The 14,812-nt window shown below is 56.4% G+C and overlaps 2 protein-coding genes across 9 annotated transcripts in view; one reads left to right on the top strand and one right to left on the bottom strand.

Annotated features, from left to right (window-relative positions):
• ZNF335 (zinc finger protein 335) overlaps positions 1-1,968 on the top strand; it is a 19,332-nt gene extending 17,364 nt beyond the window's left edge. For all 6 annotated transcript variants that reach the window (XM_070486005.1, XM_014859903.3, XM_014859901.3 and 3 more), the window contains 8 exons: positions 19-161; positions 242-396; positions 534-637; positions 731-808; positions 1,015-1,098; positions 1,187-1,252; positions 1,366-1,447; positions 1,544-1,968. In XM_070486005.1, the coding sequence (XP_070342106.1) occupies positions 19-161; positions 242-396; positions 534-637; positions 731-808; positions 1,015-1,098; positions 1,187-1,252; positions 1,366-1,447; positions 1,544-1,671 (840 nt within the window). In that variant the 3' untranslated portion in view covers positions 1,672-1,968. The remainder of the gene's footprint in view (positions 1-18; positions 162-241; positions 397-533; positions 638-730; positions 809-1,014; positions 1,099-1,186; positions 1,253-1,365; positions 1,448-1,543) is intronic.
• PCIF1 (phosphorylated CTD interacting factor 1) lies at positions 1,957-14,812 on the bottom strand. 3 transcript variants are annotated; one of them, XM_014859906.3, is made up of 17 exons: positions 14,382-14,812; positions 11,949-12,120; positions 10,422-10,564; positions 10,208-10,332; positions 8,963-9,100; positions 8,643-8,773; positions 8,354-8,508; positions 7,525-7,672; positions 7,347-7,430; positions 6,998-7,097; positions 5,765-5,927; positions 4,847-5,019; positions 4,625-4,711; positions 4,357-4,541; positions 3,571-3,664; positions 3,305-3,480; positions 1,957-3,218 (listed from the first exon to the last, which is right to left on the bottom strand). In XM_014859906.3, the coding sequence occupies exons 3-17, from the start codon at positions 10,543-10,545 to the stop codon at positions 2,987-2,989; spliced, it is 2,115 nt and encodes a 704-aa protein (XP_014715392.1). In that variant the 5' UTR covers positions 10,546-10,564; positions 11,949-12,120; positions 14,382-14,812; the 3' UTR covers positions 1,957-2,986. The 3 variants fall into 3 exon arrangements, with proteins under 3 accessions (XP_014715392.1, XP_014715391.1, XP_070342107.1); XM_014859905.3 differs by having other exon boundaries at positions 11,836-12,120; positions 14,382-14,750; XM_070486006.1 differs by lacking the exon at positions 11,949-12,120 and having other exon boundaries at positions 14,382-14,510.

Here is a 14,812-nt window from a genome sequence, read left to right as displayed (position 1 = left end):
ACTCTGCTCCTTCTGCAGGCCCACATGGCCCAGCACTCGAGCCTGCGGCCCCACCAGTGCAGCCAATGCAGCTTCGCCTCCAAGAACAAGAAAGACCTGCGGCGGCACATGCTGACCCACACCAACGAGAAGCCTTTTGCGTGCCACCTCTGTGGGCAGCGGTAAGGCTGGGTATAGATGGGCAGGGGCTGCTGGGCATGCATGGTGGGACCACCCCTGAGCCTTCTTCCCTCCCCTCCAGTTTCAACCGGAATGGGCACCTCAAGTTCCACATCCAGCGGCTGCACAGTCCTGATGGGAGAAAGGCAGGGACCCCTACTGCCCGGGCCCCAGCCCGGACCCCCACCCAAACCATCATCCTGAACAGTGATGATGAGACACTGGCCACACTGCACAGTGAGCTGCTTCTGGGGCCCCAGGGTGGACCAGGCACTTGAGCCCCTGCCCCAGAGAGCACCATTGGGCAAGGGTGGGGGCCAGGGTATTTCAGGTTTCCCCAGAGCCCAAGTGAGCATGCTCCCCTCTCTGCCCAGCTGCACTCCAGTCCAGTCATGGGGTCCTGGGCCCAGAGCGGCTACAGCAGGCACTGGGCCAGGAACACATCATCGTGGCCCAGGAGCAGACAGTGACCAATCAGGTGAGAGCCTGGGCTGGGGGCCTTGCTGGCAGGCCGCAGGCATGGGTGGGGGCACACAGAGAGCTGAGGCTAGAACTAGCTTGGCCCTGGCAGGAGGAAGCCACCTACATCCAAGAGATCACCACAGCAGATGGCCAAACAGTGCAGCACCTAGTGACCTCTGACAACCAGGTGAGCTGCTGCTGACCACCTCAGCCCCGTGCCCTTCTCCTCAAGGCCCACTGTGGGGAGGAAAAGTACTTTACAAACCACCCCTCCCAGTGTCCGTGCTTGCAGCTGCCGTGGTTGATGGGGCGTGTCTCTGGCCCCGTCGTCTTCCTCCCTGAGCTCCTGGTGAGTGGGGCCCCAGCACCTGCCTCCTCGCCACACTTCTCTAGGTACAGTACATCATCTCCCAAGATGGCGTCCAGCACCTACTCCCCCAAGAATATGTCGTGGTCCCAGAAGGTCATCACATCCAGGTACGCCAGGCCTGGGGCGAGGGTAAGAAATGAGAGGGGGGATGTACCACCTTCTTCTGGAATCATCAGCTTGGCTTTCTCTCTCCAGGTACAGGAGGGCCAGATCACACACATCCAGTACGAACAAGGAGCCCCATTCCTTCAGGAGTCCCAGGTGGGGTCCTTGGGGGACCAGGAGTCCCAGGTGGGGTCCTTGGGGGACCAGGTAAAAATGGGGCATGGGCAGGACCCCTCCAGGGCCACATCTCATCGGCTTCTCCCTTCCAGATCCAGTACGTGCCTGTGTCCCCGGGCCAGCAGCTGGTCACACAGGCCCAGCTTGAGGCTGCAGCACACTCAGCTGTCACAGGTATGGAGCTAGACCCTGAGGACTTTGGGGGCCTGGGGCTCACGCCTAGCTTTTGGGGCCTGAGGCTCACCATCCTTTCCCCCTGCCCCCCAACAGCGGTGGCTGATGCTGCTATGGCCCAAGCCCAGGGCCTGTTTGGCACAGAGGAGGCAGTGCCTGAACACATCCAACAGCTGCAACACCAGGGCATCGAGTATGATGTTATCACCCTGGCTGATGACTGAAGCCCAGGAACACAAAGCAGACCGTGGATATTGGGGCCAGCCCTGCTGGGGGTGGGAGGAACCCACTGGGACTCACCTCCCTGCTCCAACTAGGGTTGCCAGCTACTGGGCAGCCAGCATCCTGTCACTCCAGGGGAGCCAGACCTGTGCTGCTGGGGTTAGGGGACAGCCATGGGCCCCAGCCAGGACCTGCTGGGTGCCTCAGCCTGCAGGCAGGCTTTGGGAGAGAAATTTATTTTTGTTTGGATGGACCCACTGGCTCTTCAGTCTCAATAAAGGGACCAGAGTCCAGCCCTGGCCAGCTTACTTTGTCCACTTGCTGCTACAGCCTGAACCAGGCACGGACTTGGGAAGCAGGCGGAAGGAGGAGCCTGTTACACCCACAAGGGTGGGAGTAAGGTGGAGGCTGCCTGGCCCCACAGTGCATCTTGCCCTGCCTCTGTAAGTACAGTGGCCCAACGGCAGGGAAGACCCTTGGGGCAGAGGCCTGATGATGGGAGAGATGGCTGAGCCAGTGAGAGCCCCACTGAGCACCTTCAGACCCTGCTTCCTCTCCTGGGCCCCAGGGGAGCATCTGCTCCATGCCTAGAGGTCCTCAGAGAGCAGTGCAGCCAGGTGCTCATCTACATGAAGGCCATACCTGATGCATGTGGTGTCTCTGAACTGCTCTTTCACCTGACTAAAACACACCTGGCTGCCTGCTCACTGTGATGGTTCCAGGGCCAGCAGGCATCTAGCTTTCCACCTGGGCCCAGCTAGCAGCCCTCTGCTCCCCAGAGGTATCAGCACAGACCTGGCTGTGGGAGTCTGGGGCTTGCAGATGCATGACGCAGGGCTCTGGACTCCAGACCTGCTGGGCACAGGCCCCCAGGGACCCAGATGTGGGGACAGCAGGGTGAGAAGGTAAGACACTGGAGCCCTGGGTTCATTAGATGGTGAGCCTGGCTGTAGAAGGGGAGGGCCCCTGAAAGAGCTCCAAGTTCTTCAGCCTTCTCTGCCCTCAAGATCCTCACACATTCTTGGGGGGGGGTTTCTGTATTTCCTTTTACAAATGAAACGAGGCAACAGGATGGAGGGAAGGAAGGGAAGGCATGGGGCCTATTTACAGGGGACTTGGAGAGAATCTGACGTGGGAAGGTGGGGGATTGGGCAGGGAGGGGGAGCCCTGGCAGAGCCATCATCTTCCTATGTCATTGGCAGCCTGAGTCCTGCTGCCACCCCAGGGGGAGGATCCTGGGGTCTGCTCAGCCCCAAAAGGCCTGAGTCCCAGCAGTCCATACCAGCACCCTGGGGCTCCTCCTCCCCGCAGGATGTGTTAAGTGGGGTGAGGCTCGCGGCTAGGGCCCTGCTCGCGGCCTGAGTCCCGGTCCTTGGCCTCTGAGGAGGAGGATGAGGAAGAGCTGGAGCCATGGCCGCGGCCTGACTGCCGGTAGGCGGTGCTTAGCTCCTGCAGCCGCTCAGGCGTCGGCCCCCACTTGGCAAAGCCAGGGTCGTTCTGTAGGAAGATCACCGCCGTGTTGTGGACAGCCTTGTAGTGCATTTCCTCCCTGCGGGCAAATGCAGCGGCTCAGGGTGGGGCTTGGCCTGGCCCCATCAGCCCAGCCCTCCTACCCCCACCTCCCCAGGCACCCACTTCTTGCAGACGTGCTGGGAGCCACTGCGGTACTCATGCTCGAAGGCAGGCAGGACCAGCTGGTGGCGTTTGAAGCGGCTCTGCTCCATGCGGGTGAGCGCCGGTGTCGGGGGTTCCCGCCACTCGGGGATGAACACGATGAAGGACAGGGGCTCTGGTGAGCTCTCGAGCAGTTTCTGTGGGAGGGGTAGAGAGTGGACATCAGGAGCTGCCCTCTAGGTGGCTGGCAATCTTGCTTGCCACCCCAGCAGCAGCAGCACACCCACCTCGAAATGAGAGACCATGGCATCCATGAGCTCCTCGCAGAATGGAGGGTTGGCTTCAAAGGAACCACTCAGCGGGGAGAAGTCCAGGCAGGGCCTGGGGACAGAGGTGAGCATTCAAAGTCCCATCAGGACCCAGTCCTTCAACCAAAAACAGGTGCCACCCCCACCCTAGGCAGCCACGTTGAAGAGATGGCCCCGGTCACCATTTACCCTTAATTTGTCTTGGGACAAGGTGTAGCCATCTCCATTGAATGGATGAGCACAGAGAGGCTCAGGCTTGGTGGCCCGAGTCCACCAAGCTGGTCAGTGGAGGAGCTGGAGCTCAAATGGAGTTCTGACCCACTACCACCTCGGCATAAGCCACCCTAGGACCTCCCCAGCTGCTGAGCCTTCCCTCCTGCTGGCTTGGCCACGTCTTCCTATTGGAGACAGCATCATCATCTCCTCTCATCCGTGCTCATCTCCCCCACCACCCCCATTTAGTCTGTAAGGTCTCAGGTCTGTATTACACTTCTCATTCCTCTCAGTGCCTGGAACCTACTCCAGGTTCCTACTCCAGTAGGTGGAGTAGGGTTCCTACTCCAAACCTGGGCTAATTCACTGAGAACCCCCAGGCTCCCAGAGGTTCAGTGCCACATCCAAGGTCTCACAGCTGGTGAGGGGTGAAGGCAAGGACTACACTTAAGACTGCCCGACTCCAAAGCTCTAAAGCATTAGGAAGCAGCTGCCCAAGGCGGGACCTGTGTTCTGGAGGCAAGAGTGGGCCCAGCAGCCCCGGGCTCTCACCCGCGGGAGCCAAAGTAGCCATCTGTGTCGGGGAAGGCAGAGCAGTACTGGCGGAAGTAGCAGTTGAGGGGCGAGGCGAAGCACTCAAAGCTGACGCCAAAGAGACGGTGGAGGGCCTCGAAGACGTGCACGGGCAGCGATCCCTGCAGGCCTGTTCCCTCGTAGAGGCCCACACCGAACATCATCTGCAGAGTGGCCACAGTCAGCGTCAGGAGCTCGGCCTCCCCACTGCCTCCAGAGGAGCTCCCCCACCATTCCAGGCCTGTACCTGGTACCGTCGGAGAAGACACCAGACTCGGGGCAGGAACCGCTCAAAGGCAGAGTCATCGATACAGCTGTAGCGGTAAAGGAGCCACTGTGGGACAGAAAGCAGTGGGCTTCAGCAGTAGTCCCGCACTCCCTCATCACTGGCCACCTCTGGGGCAAGACAGAGCCGGCCCTCACTCCTCCCACCTGTGGGGACCTGTCTCCCCCTCCCCCCAGCTCTTACCAGCTTGCTGAAGTAGTTGCGGCTGACCTTGACCATCTCTCCCTTATACCGGATGCAGACCACATTATTCTCCATATGCATCTCCACATTGGGCATGGGGGGTGCAGACACGGCCAGCCGTACTGGGTAGCAGTACACCAGGCGGGGCTCCACCTCTGGGGCCTCCCCCTCCTCTGCGGGCAGGGAGAACAGTGAGGGTCCGCCCTGCCCCCCTGCTCTGCCAGTTCGCACCCTGCACAGCGTCAGCGCCTACTGCCTGCCAGGTGCTTCACATGCGCATCCCACTAACCAAGGGAGGTAAGTCTCCTGCCATGGAGGAGTAAACTGCAGCCCAGACGGTTCAGTTACAAAGGAAGCAGCCTGGCAACTGGCAGGGGCAAGAACTGGTGGCCTGTGTTGACATGTTCTGTACTGCCGAGGCCCCCAGTCTGCCATGCCTCAGCGCCTGGTAGGTAAACAGACTCGGGTCTGTGGGTGTTGCTGCCATTCAGAAGTATGAGAACTGCATCGCTTTCATCATCATAGTTACAGTATCTTATTTAGAGATTTTCTTGGGCCAAACACTTGGAATTACCAGTGAATCCTCATAGGATCCTACAGCCAGGTGTCAGTTTGGGGAAAGAGGCTTGCAGAGAATGGATGTAAACACAGATCCACCTGACTGCTTAGCCCCTGGCCTGTCTTTCTCTCCCACCTTCTGGCTCTCTCGTTCTCATCACTTCTCCCTGTTTCCCAGAGGAATGCTGAGACCCCCAAGCCAAAGGACATAGCGGGTCCTGCCCCAGACACTGCTGGGGGAAAAGGGCTTCCCCAAACCAGACTGTGGCTTTGAGGCTTAGCCACACTTGTCCCTTCAATCAGGGCCTGGGAGACAGAGTTGATGGTATCATAGCTGACTCCCTGCCACCTGGCCCTTACCTGGGATGTTGTTCTCCTTGAGGATGGCAAGGTGCTTCTCTCGGATCCGTTTGACGTACTCCAGGGAGATGTGGTAGATCTTACTGCAAATGCCTTCCACAGAGTCCTTGGCCGCAGCCGAGACGTGGGGGCCACACTGCCTCCGCAGATGCTCCAGGCGATCCTGGAGGAGACACTCCTGATCAGGGCTCCAGTGGGCTGCCAGGGGAGGGCTGTTGGGTTCCAGCAGTCCTCATTTTGAAACTGGCTCTGCTACTTACTAACTGTGTCACTTGGACAAATCCCTTGGCATCCTGAATCTTATTCCTAAGCTGTTAAGAGAACATGAAATACTTACCTAACAAGGCAGTTTGATTATTAAATGTGATTCCCATTAAGGACTTACCAAGCCCCTGGGATACAGTAAGTGTCCCATAAATGCCAGCACTTATTGTTGGGGTTACACTGTGCCAGATCCCATGATACGTGCTGAGGACACAGACAAATAAGGCACAGTCCTCGCTTATAAAACATTTGCAGTCTATCAGGGAGAGACAATTATAAAGTGGGGTCCTTGGTCATTGCAGATTTGAAATCTGAGCTTTCAGCGACTTGCAAGGATAAGTAGGCATTTGTAATTTAGCTGAATCACATGTGTGAAAGCGATGAGTGAAAATGAGTCACTCTGGCTAGTGAGTACACCTACCTTTGTCACTCTACGTGTCAAGTACACAGTTACTATCGTGAAGTGCGAAACCTTGTCTCTTGTGAAAAATGGTCCTGAAAAGAAAGCCCATTGCTAGTGCTGGTGGAGAGTTAAAGGAAGTGATGGGTTTGGGCCAGAGAAGAGAACTGTTTTGGACACATTAGGGAATTGAACCTGGCAGTAGTTCTTCACTGTGATATGAGCACACACACCCAAGATGAGGCAGTTTGTCGATCTGTTTCCAAAAATCTACTCAAGGGAGATGTTGAACATTCATTAAGTTGAAAAGGTAGCTACGTAATGGTGTGTGGCCAAGCACAGGATTCCATTAAGAACTTAATGGAAATGTTCCTTGGGAGAAAGCCAGGAGCCTAGACAAACATCTCCATATACGTGAGTTTGGGGACTGTGAGTGTCAATGGTCTGCTGTACTGCACAAGAACAGGCTGCTGTGGGGCCCTGCCCAGCCTTTGCAGGCAGTGGGCTTCAGGGAGGAAGTGGCCAAGAGCTTTTCCACTGGCCTTCAGGAAGTGACCAGGGCCACTCACCATGTAGTCCTCCTTGGAGGCTGAGTGGTCCTTGCGCAGCCAGCTGAAGGTGTCCTCCACATTCCACTTAACCACCTTCCTGCTGTCGGGGGATGCACTCCTGCCAGTTGAGGTGCAGAAAGGGTCGCTGTTGAAGTGTCTGCTCTACCCTCCTCCCACCCGACTTCCACCGGCATCTGGGCGCCCACCCCTAGGTTTACATCGCAGCTCTTGTTCTGCCTTGGGGAGCCAGCCCCCTTTCTGCCACCAATAGCAATGAGAGAGGCCTGGGGAGCAGGCCAGATGGCCCGTGACCTGCCCCACTCTGATCACAGACCCATCTTGCTGGGGGCAGGAGAGGGTGCCAAACCTGGACTCGATGAGCCGCCTGGCAGCCTCTGCGTATTTAAAAAGCAGGCGCTTGGCTTCCTCCCGGAACTTGATTCGGGACAACCTGAGTCAGAGAGTGGGCAGAGTTAGAGCCCTTCTACACAAGACTGGACACACAAACCAAATGGCCCTAGGCCGACCCAGCTGCGGGGCTGCACCTGATGGGAATGTCATTCATGATTTCACGAAACATGGAAGGCGACACCACTGGTTCACAGTTGCTCGGCAACAGGGGGTCTGAGCCTTTGTCCACGACCTTGCGCTCCAGCATCCAGCGGTTGAAAGATTCCCGAGGGGGTTCAATGCCTGCAGGACAGGAGAGCTGATGAAGGTCTGGATTCAGTCAGTGGGCTCCACATGGGCCTGGCACGTGAGGCATTGCGTGGGCACGGGAGGTGCACAGTCCCGTCCACAAGACAGCCCATTCTGAGAAGCGCTGGTTTATAAAGGGTGTTACTAAGTGTTACAAAGGGTACAAAAGGGGGAGGGAGAGATTCTATATTTCAGCAAAGTTAAGCAGGTTTATTTACTAGTTAAATTAATAAAAGCTGCGGTTTGTTGAGCACTTTCCATCCCACTTACTCCTTGTAGTAATTCTGTGAGGTACAGGTACTCTCGTTTTTATGCCCTTTTAGGATACATAAAAAAGCTTTGAACAGTGCTTGGCAAATAGGAAGCACTCTGGAAGTGTTACTGATTGTTTTTGTTGTTCTCTTGTTACCGATCCCAGCCACCATTTATGTAAGCACTGTTATCGTCCCTCTCTTAAAGATGAGGAAACTTAAGTGCAGAGAGGTTAAGCCATGAGCCCAAGGTCACAGAGCCAGCAGCTGGTGGAGCTGGGACTCCAACAGGCCTGTCCCCTCCACAGCCCATACTCTCAACCACTGGGCTCCACTGTGCCATTCCCAAAGCCCACCTGGCCACCCCTGGCTCTTGCTAAAGGTGGATGGAAATAAAGGAGGCCAAGGTCCGAGAGGCAGTTACCCTCTCGCTGCTGGCACAGCTCCCGGTAGTGCTGCCGAAGCTTCAGGATGAGCTGGGAGCGGAGCAGTTCCACCTCGGGATGTGGGGGCAGCACCTCTGAAGGCCCCCGGTGCTTGATGACAGCATTGGTCTGGATGTCCAGATCCCAGTACACCCTTGGGGCACAGACGGAGCAATGAGGAAAGTAAAGAAAAAGGAAGGAGGGGTGCCCTGCCTGCCACCACATCCCACAATCCTGGGCAGGCTGGCCATCAACAATGGGCCCCCCAGCCAATCAACAGGGACTCACTCTGTGGGTCGGAGGAGAGCTGCCTGCTGTTTATCTTCAGGGGACGTCCCCCAAATCTTCAGTGTTGGGGTTCCTGGCACACTGGGGGAGCTAGGCACCGATGGGCCCGTGGGTGTCACAGGGATTTCAATCTGGAGCAAAAGAGTCAAAAGCATCAGGTCTGGAGAGTTGGTGTATGGCTCCAACACTGGTGCACCTGGTGATCGGCACCCCGGGCCCCCCTCCTGACCAACCTGCTGATGCCCAGCCCTGGCAGGGAACCTGCTGGCTGCCTGCCTAGACTGGCTCTTACCAGCCAGTTCCTGAGAACCCACACTCACCTTGGGCTTCTTCACACCATTGCCGCTTGGCTGCTCTTCCGAGAGCTGCCGCTTTCGGGGCTTGTTCTCAGCTGGGGGGGTTTCCACCAAACTTGAGTCTTGGGGCAGTGGGGTCGCATTCAGCCCCAAAGGGTCCGACTGGTGGAGGGAGACCAGCAGAGTTGCAACCAGGGCGAGTGGCTTAGGAGTCCCGGTACTGCAGAATTCTGATGCCCTCCCACCCCCTGCTCCTACTCCTTGGAGAAGAGCAGAGGGAGCTTGGATGCAGACAGAACCCTGGGCTCCACTCCTGCCGCCTGCTACTTGCAACCACGGGACTTTGGGGGAGTTACTTCCCTTCCTAACTCCCTCACCTTTAAAACAGCCGTGCTAGGCCTTACCTCACCATTGAGATTACTAAATGAGTCAATGAACATGACCAGCTTAACATGACATCTGGCATGAGATCAGCGCTCAATGCATGTTAACATCTTTGCCTTAAGTACCAAAAAGTCAGGAAAAAAGGAAAAACTCAAGAAATGCTTGTTTTCTAAAGAGCAAGACCCTGTGAAGGGAACTCCTTTGGTGACACAGAGTATGAGTGTGATGGTGGACAGTGTGGCCTGGTATCACATCAGTGTGAGTCCCGCTCTGCCTCTTATGGTTTGAGGTCTTAGGCCAGTCATTTCCCCTGAGCTTCAGCATCTTCGTCTGCAAAACGGGGACTGCGCTCAGAAAGTCTGCTCCAACTGACGGATCCAAAAGCCCAGTTCCCGCCAGCCACCGGTGCCTGTACCTCCCCTATCGCGACGACATTCCAGTCCCTCGAATGCACTTCTTCCCCTTTCTGACTAACCTTCTCACCTTAAATGCTAACTCACAGAGCAGCTGTCCTCGTGCCCCCCCACCTCCCCGAGCCAGGCCAGGATCCCTGCTGCACTCTAACCCCACTGGCCCCTCCAGTAGTGTGCCCCCGAGAGGGCAAGTGCAGGACCAGGTCTATCTTGCTCACAACAGCATCCCAGATACAGTGGCCAACACATAGTACAAGTCCAATGGCACACACTGTTAGAGTCGTCTGTTCACTTATCAGCCTCCCCTATTTGCGTGTAGGTTCCATGAGGGCAGGGATTTTGTCTGTCTTGCTTGTCATTGTACCCCAGGTCCTGACACAAGGCTAGGCACCTAACAGCTGCTCAAGGTACATTTGGGGAAGGCCCAGGTGCCAGAAGCTGCTCCGAGCCCCCGCCACAGGCCGGCACTCACAATCACGTCATGCTGGCCCAGCACGGGCATCTCCCACAGGGACTGGTTGGTGAAGCGGTTGAAGTAGTAGGGGCGGTTCTCCCTCCTGCTCCAGCACTTCTCCCAGCCCGCATGCACCAGCTCCTCTGCAAACAAGCGTGGAACCCCGCCAGGTCAGGGCTGCTCCTGGGGCACCCTTCCTACCCCACCCCCCACCACTGCCCCTCGCCAGTACCTGGGAGGTCCTGCACCAGGCGGATGGGCTTTGGAGAACAGGGCTGGCTCTGATTGGAGGTGCTGGGGGAGTGACTCAGCAGAGACGCTTCCTCCCGGGGGCTGCCGTGATTCTCATTGGCCATCTCAGCACCCGCACCGGACCTGCCACACAGAGGACCGAAGGGAGTCAGGGCCAGCAGGGCATGGAGGTCAGCTCCACCCCCCACCACCAACTGCAAACTACTCAGGGCCCCAGTGACCACGTGCAGACGTGGAGAAATCCATCCAGTGCATCCTGAAGGGCCAGCATGCCACCATCGGAGCCCTGGGATCTAAGTTGCAGTCCCCTCAACTGTAAAATGGGTGCACTCCTGTCGCTCCTTCTGCCTGAAATACTCTTTCCCCAATTCTCTGCCTGGCTTGCCACTAGGTTCCTACCTCCAGAAAGCTGCCTTTGACTCTCCTTTCCAAGTTAGATGGTCAGAGCCCCTCCTCAGGCCATGAACACCTCATCGTAGCACTCAGATAGTCTGCACTACCTACCAACAGGGTTTGTCTCCCCGTTAGACTAGAATCCCCAGGACTAGGAAGTGTGTCCGGTTCAGCTCTCTCCAGTGCTCGGTATGGTACCTGGACCCAACGGGTGCTCATTCATTCTGCAAATGTTTACAAAGCACCAAGAGGGGCAAACAACAGACCAGGGTCTGCCCTTGAGAAGCTATTCCCACAAGAAGGAATATTAACTCCTCCTCTTTCCTGTTCTTATCCATGAAAATCCAACTGGAACAAAGCAGAGCCCAGGAAGAGACACGGCATCTAATCGGGTGCCTCTATCTCCACTACAGGGCAGGAACCAATCTGCTGCTATAAGAACCAGTGGGACTGAGAAGCAGCATCTAACTCAGTCCATCATAACCCCCAGGTGAAAATGGACTTTAAATACCAGGAAGGAGGTCAGCTCCTTCACACCTCTATTCCCTATCCCCCCGCCCAGAGCACACCCAACACAAGCCTCAGTTGCCAAAGTGGTTCCCAGCCTGGCTGTCAGACTCCTGGAGGGCCAACTGAGTGCGGACTGGTGATCCTAGAGTTGTTTTCAATATGTCACAACACCCAAAAGAAGCCAAACATTTACTCACAAAAAGACCACAAAGGCACGTTTAAACATGAGTTATCTTTGCTTGCTGAAATTTTATCAACTCACTGTGGTCACATTGATTATCTCATGCTGATCAGAAGCTCTGATTGGCTGTTGACAACATCATAGGAATCACTGGGACACTGATTTTATTGTACACTCAGAGACGTCTTTGTTAACTTGGAAAGGGAACGGTTACTTCATCGGTACAGTGTGGCAGATAAAAATGCAGGAAGCGAGAGGACACACACAACAAAAGGGGTCCGTGACAACAGAACCGTTTGAAACCACTGACCCAGGGGAGAAAGAGCTGTCGGTGCTTTGGTTCTCTGGGGAGAAGGGACTCCTGGTTCCTTGGGGGCTGAGCTCATAGGTCTCAAGGCTGAACGAGGTCCCTCTTTTTCTCACCCTCTGGGGTCTGCAATGCTAGCATGAGAGGGTTTTCTTCTCCGGCCAGATGGACCCCAAGTCACAGGGTCCCACAGAGGCAGGGGGACGCCTGCCGGAAGGCTCAGCGCAGGTGGGCGGGCTGGTCAGCAGTGGAGTGGACGGAACCCCAGGGGAATCCTTGCATCAGTAACTGCAGAGCAAACAGAAAAGAGAGTCAGAGGCCTGTGAAATGCTGCAGAGCAGGACAACAGCATGACGGGCAATGACACAGAGCAAGCTGGAAGGCCCCAGGGCAGAGCAGGACAACAGCATGACGGGCAATGACACAGAGCAAGCTGGAAGGCCCCAGGGCAGGGCAGGACACACTGTGAGATCTGGGGATTCAGGGGATGAAAATGGTACTTCTCGAGCTTTCTAAACAGCAAGTTCACCTTCAAGGACTTGCAGCCTGCACAGCGACACAGGGCCCAGTGCTGAAGGGGGCCCTGAGCCTGGTTTAATGCTCTGCTGTCACTGTCCTGGAATTTTTAATATTTTTAACAAGGGGCTCAACATTTTCATTTTGCACTGGACCCTGCAAATTGTGTGGCTGGTCCTGCCAACCAGAGTACCCCTACAGTAAGAGAAAAGGGAACAACTATACATATACATATCACAGACGGGGGGGGGTGGTGCAGTCCAGAGCTACCCAAAGTTAAGTGAGAAACTCTTCTTTGAATGGGCTCTTAAAAAAAAAAAATACATGTAAAATACCTTACATAACATAATGTGTTCATCTTTATTGAAAAATATTTTCCCAGCAAGCCCTGGATGGCGTGGCAGTTAAAGTTCGGCATGCTCCCCTCCAGTGGCCGGGGTTGGAAACACACCACTCATCTGTCAGTAGCCATGTTGTGGCAGCGGCTCATATAGAAGAACTTACAACTACACACAACTATGTACTGGCACCAGGGGGCAGGGGGAGAAGGAAAAAAAGGAGGAAGATTGGCAACAGATGTTAGCATAGGGTGAATATTCCCCTGCAAAAAAAAAGAAGAAAAAGAAAAACATTTTCCCTAAGAAATACTGTGTGATACTGATGCACCAGGCAGATAACTATGCAGGAAGCACACACAGCTTACTGAGGCCAAATGGGGATGCTGCCGTGTTTCCCAAACCAGCTGTGCATCAGAACCATTGGGGGGGTTTGCAAAAAAGAAATTCAGACTCATGCCCTCAGTCCACATCACAGGAGTCAGAAACGGGGAGGAGAGAGACACAAGAATTGGGTTTCGGTGTTTTTTTTTTTTTTGAGGCAGATTAGCCCTGAGCTAACATCTGCTGCCAATCCTTTTTTTTTTTGCTGAGGAAGACTGGCCCTGAGTGCACATCCATGCCCATCTTCCTCTACTTTATATGTGGGACGCCTACCACAGCACGGGAACCAGGATCTGAACCCTCAAAGCCCGGGCCACTGAAGCAGAACATGTGAATTTAAATGCTGTGCCACCAGATCAGCCCCAAGAATTGGTATTTCTTAAACGTATCCCAAGAATGGGATGACTAATTATTTCACTTCACGCTGTTTCAAATCTTCACCAATTTTTTACGATTAAAACAATTTTTTTTAATTCCCCAAGTGATTTGGATGCACCAGGTCAGTGGCAGAAGTGCCGGCTCTGGGTTCGGAAAGGCCCGGGTTCCAGGCCTTTCTACGGCTTTCTGACTTACAGACGGAATCACTCTACCTCTATGGGCTCTACGTGGAGTCTAGCAGAGCGCACTCCCAGTAACACAGAACTGCTCGTATTAGGATGATGTTTTTATTTATCCTGTGGCTTGCCGGCCCCACGCATACCGCACTCTCACAGCGCCCAGCAGTTTAAGGACAACGTGTATCTGCGCAACCAGAGGAAACCACTAGAAGGCAGAGTCTTCGACTCCGGGATTGGAGGAGGACGGGGCGGGATCATCTCAGTAATACACCAATCACAATCCTCCGGCCCAGTAGGGAGGAGTCAAAGAACTAGAGAAGTGCGCAGGCGCGCGGGCGCGCGAACAAGGGCCGAGCCCTGGCGCGCGCGCGCACCTTCCCCTCCCCCAGTCCCAGCGGGGGCGGGCTGTTTGGCGCGCGCGCGCCGGCCCATCTCCCGAGCTCCGCCCCCCGCCCCGCCGCGCGCTCCCGCCCCCGGGCTGAGGCGACTCAGAGTCGGAGCCCGACACAAAGGCGGTGGCGGCGGCAGCAGCGGAGGGGCCCAAGAGGCCGCTCCGCCCGCGCTCTCCGGGCCCACCTCCCTCATCCAGGCCACCAGCCCGGCCGCCCACCCGCGGGCCTAAGATGGCGGCGGCGGCAGAGACGGGGCAAGCGGCGGCCCCGAGCGGAAAGCGCCAGAGAGGCCACCGCCGCCTGGCCTCGGATCCCCGGAGCCTGGCGCGGCTCGCAGCGGGACCATGGCTTCCTGGGGCGCTTACCTGCCCGGAGCGGACTCGAGGGGACGCGGCTACACGTTCTGCTCGACCGCCCGTTTTGCCGCCTCCGCCTCGCCCTCCCCAGCGCCGCTGCCGCCATCTTGTGTCCCGGGCCGGGACTCCGCGCTGCGCATGCGCTGGTACCGCCTCTGAGGGACCTCGCCGCTGCCGCGCCGCCATCTTGAGTGTGGCAGGACCTGCCAGCTCCCCAGATCCTGCTTGCTTTTGGCCCCCCTCCCCTTCCTCCCGTCCTTTCCTGTTCTTCCATGCGGGTCTAAGAAGGGGGAGGCAGTTTTGCGGGTCCTGGGGTGTGGATCCAGGAAGGAACGAACTCACAAGCACGCCCCCTGCCTCAGTTTACCCCGCGAGCACAGCCGCTGGGGCTGGAGGACCTGGGTGGGCGGTGCGCCGGCGGGGTCGCACTGAGTGTGCGC

Source organism: Equus asinus, chromosome 15, assembly GCF_041296235.1.
Source record: "Equus asinus isolate D_3611 breed Donkey chromosome 15, EquAss-T2T_v2, whole genome shotgun sequence".
Taxonomy (NCBI): Eukaryota; Metazoa; Chordata; class Mammalia; order Perissodactyla; family Equidae; genus Equus; species Equus asinus.
The sequence above is the reverse complement of the archived record's forward strand: the minus strand, read 5'-3'. Positions and strand labels throughout refer to the sequence as shown.

What these genes read in the sequence shown, in the direction of transcription:
- PCIF1 (XM_014859906.3), bottom strand. Translation starts at nt 10,545, where the DNA reads ATGGCCAATGAGAATCACGGCAGCCCCCGGGAGGAAGCGTCTCTGCTG. An exon ending in CCTGGTGCAGGACCTCCCAG is followed by an intron (nt 10,333 to 10,421) that starts GTACTGGCGAGG and finishes GCTTGTTTGCAG; the next exon opens with AGGAGCTGGTGCATGCGGGC. An exon ending in CCATGGTCTCTCATTTCGAG is followed by an intron (nt 3,481 to 3,570) that starts GTGGGTGTGCTG and finishes CCCCTCCCACAG; the next exon opens with AAACTGCTCGAGAGCTCACC.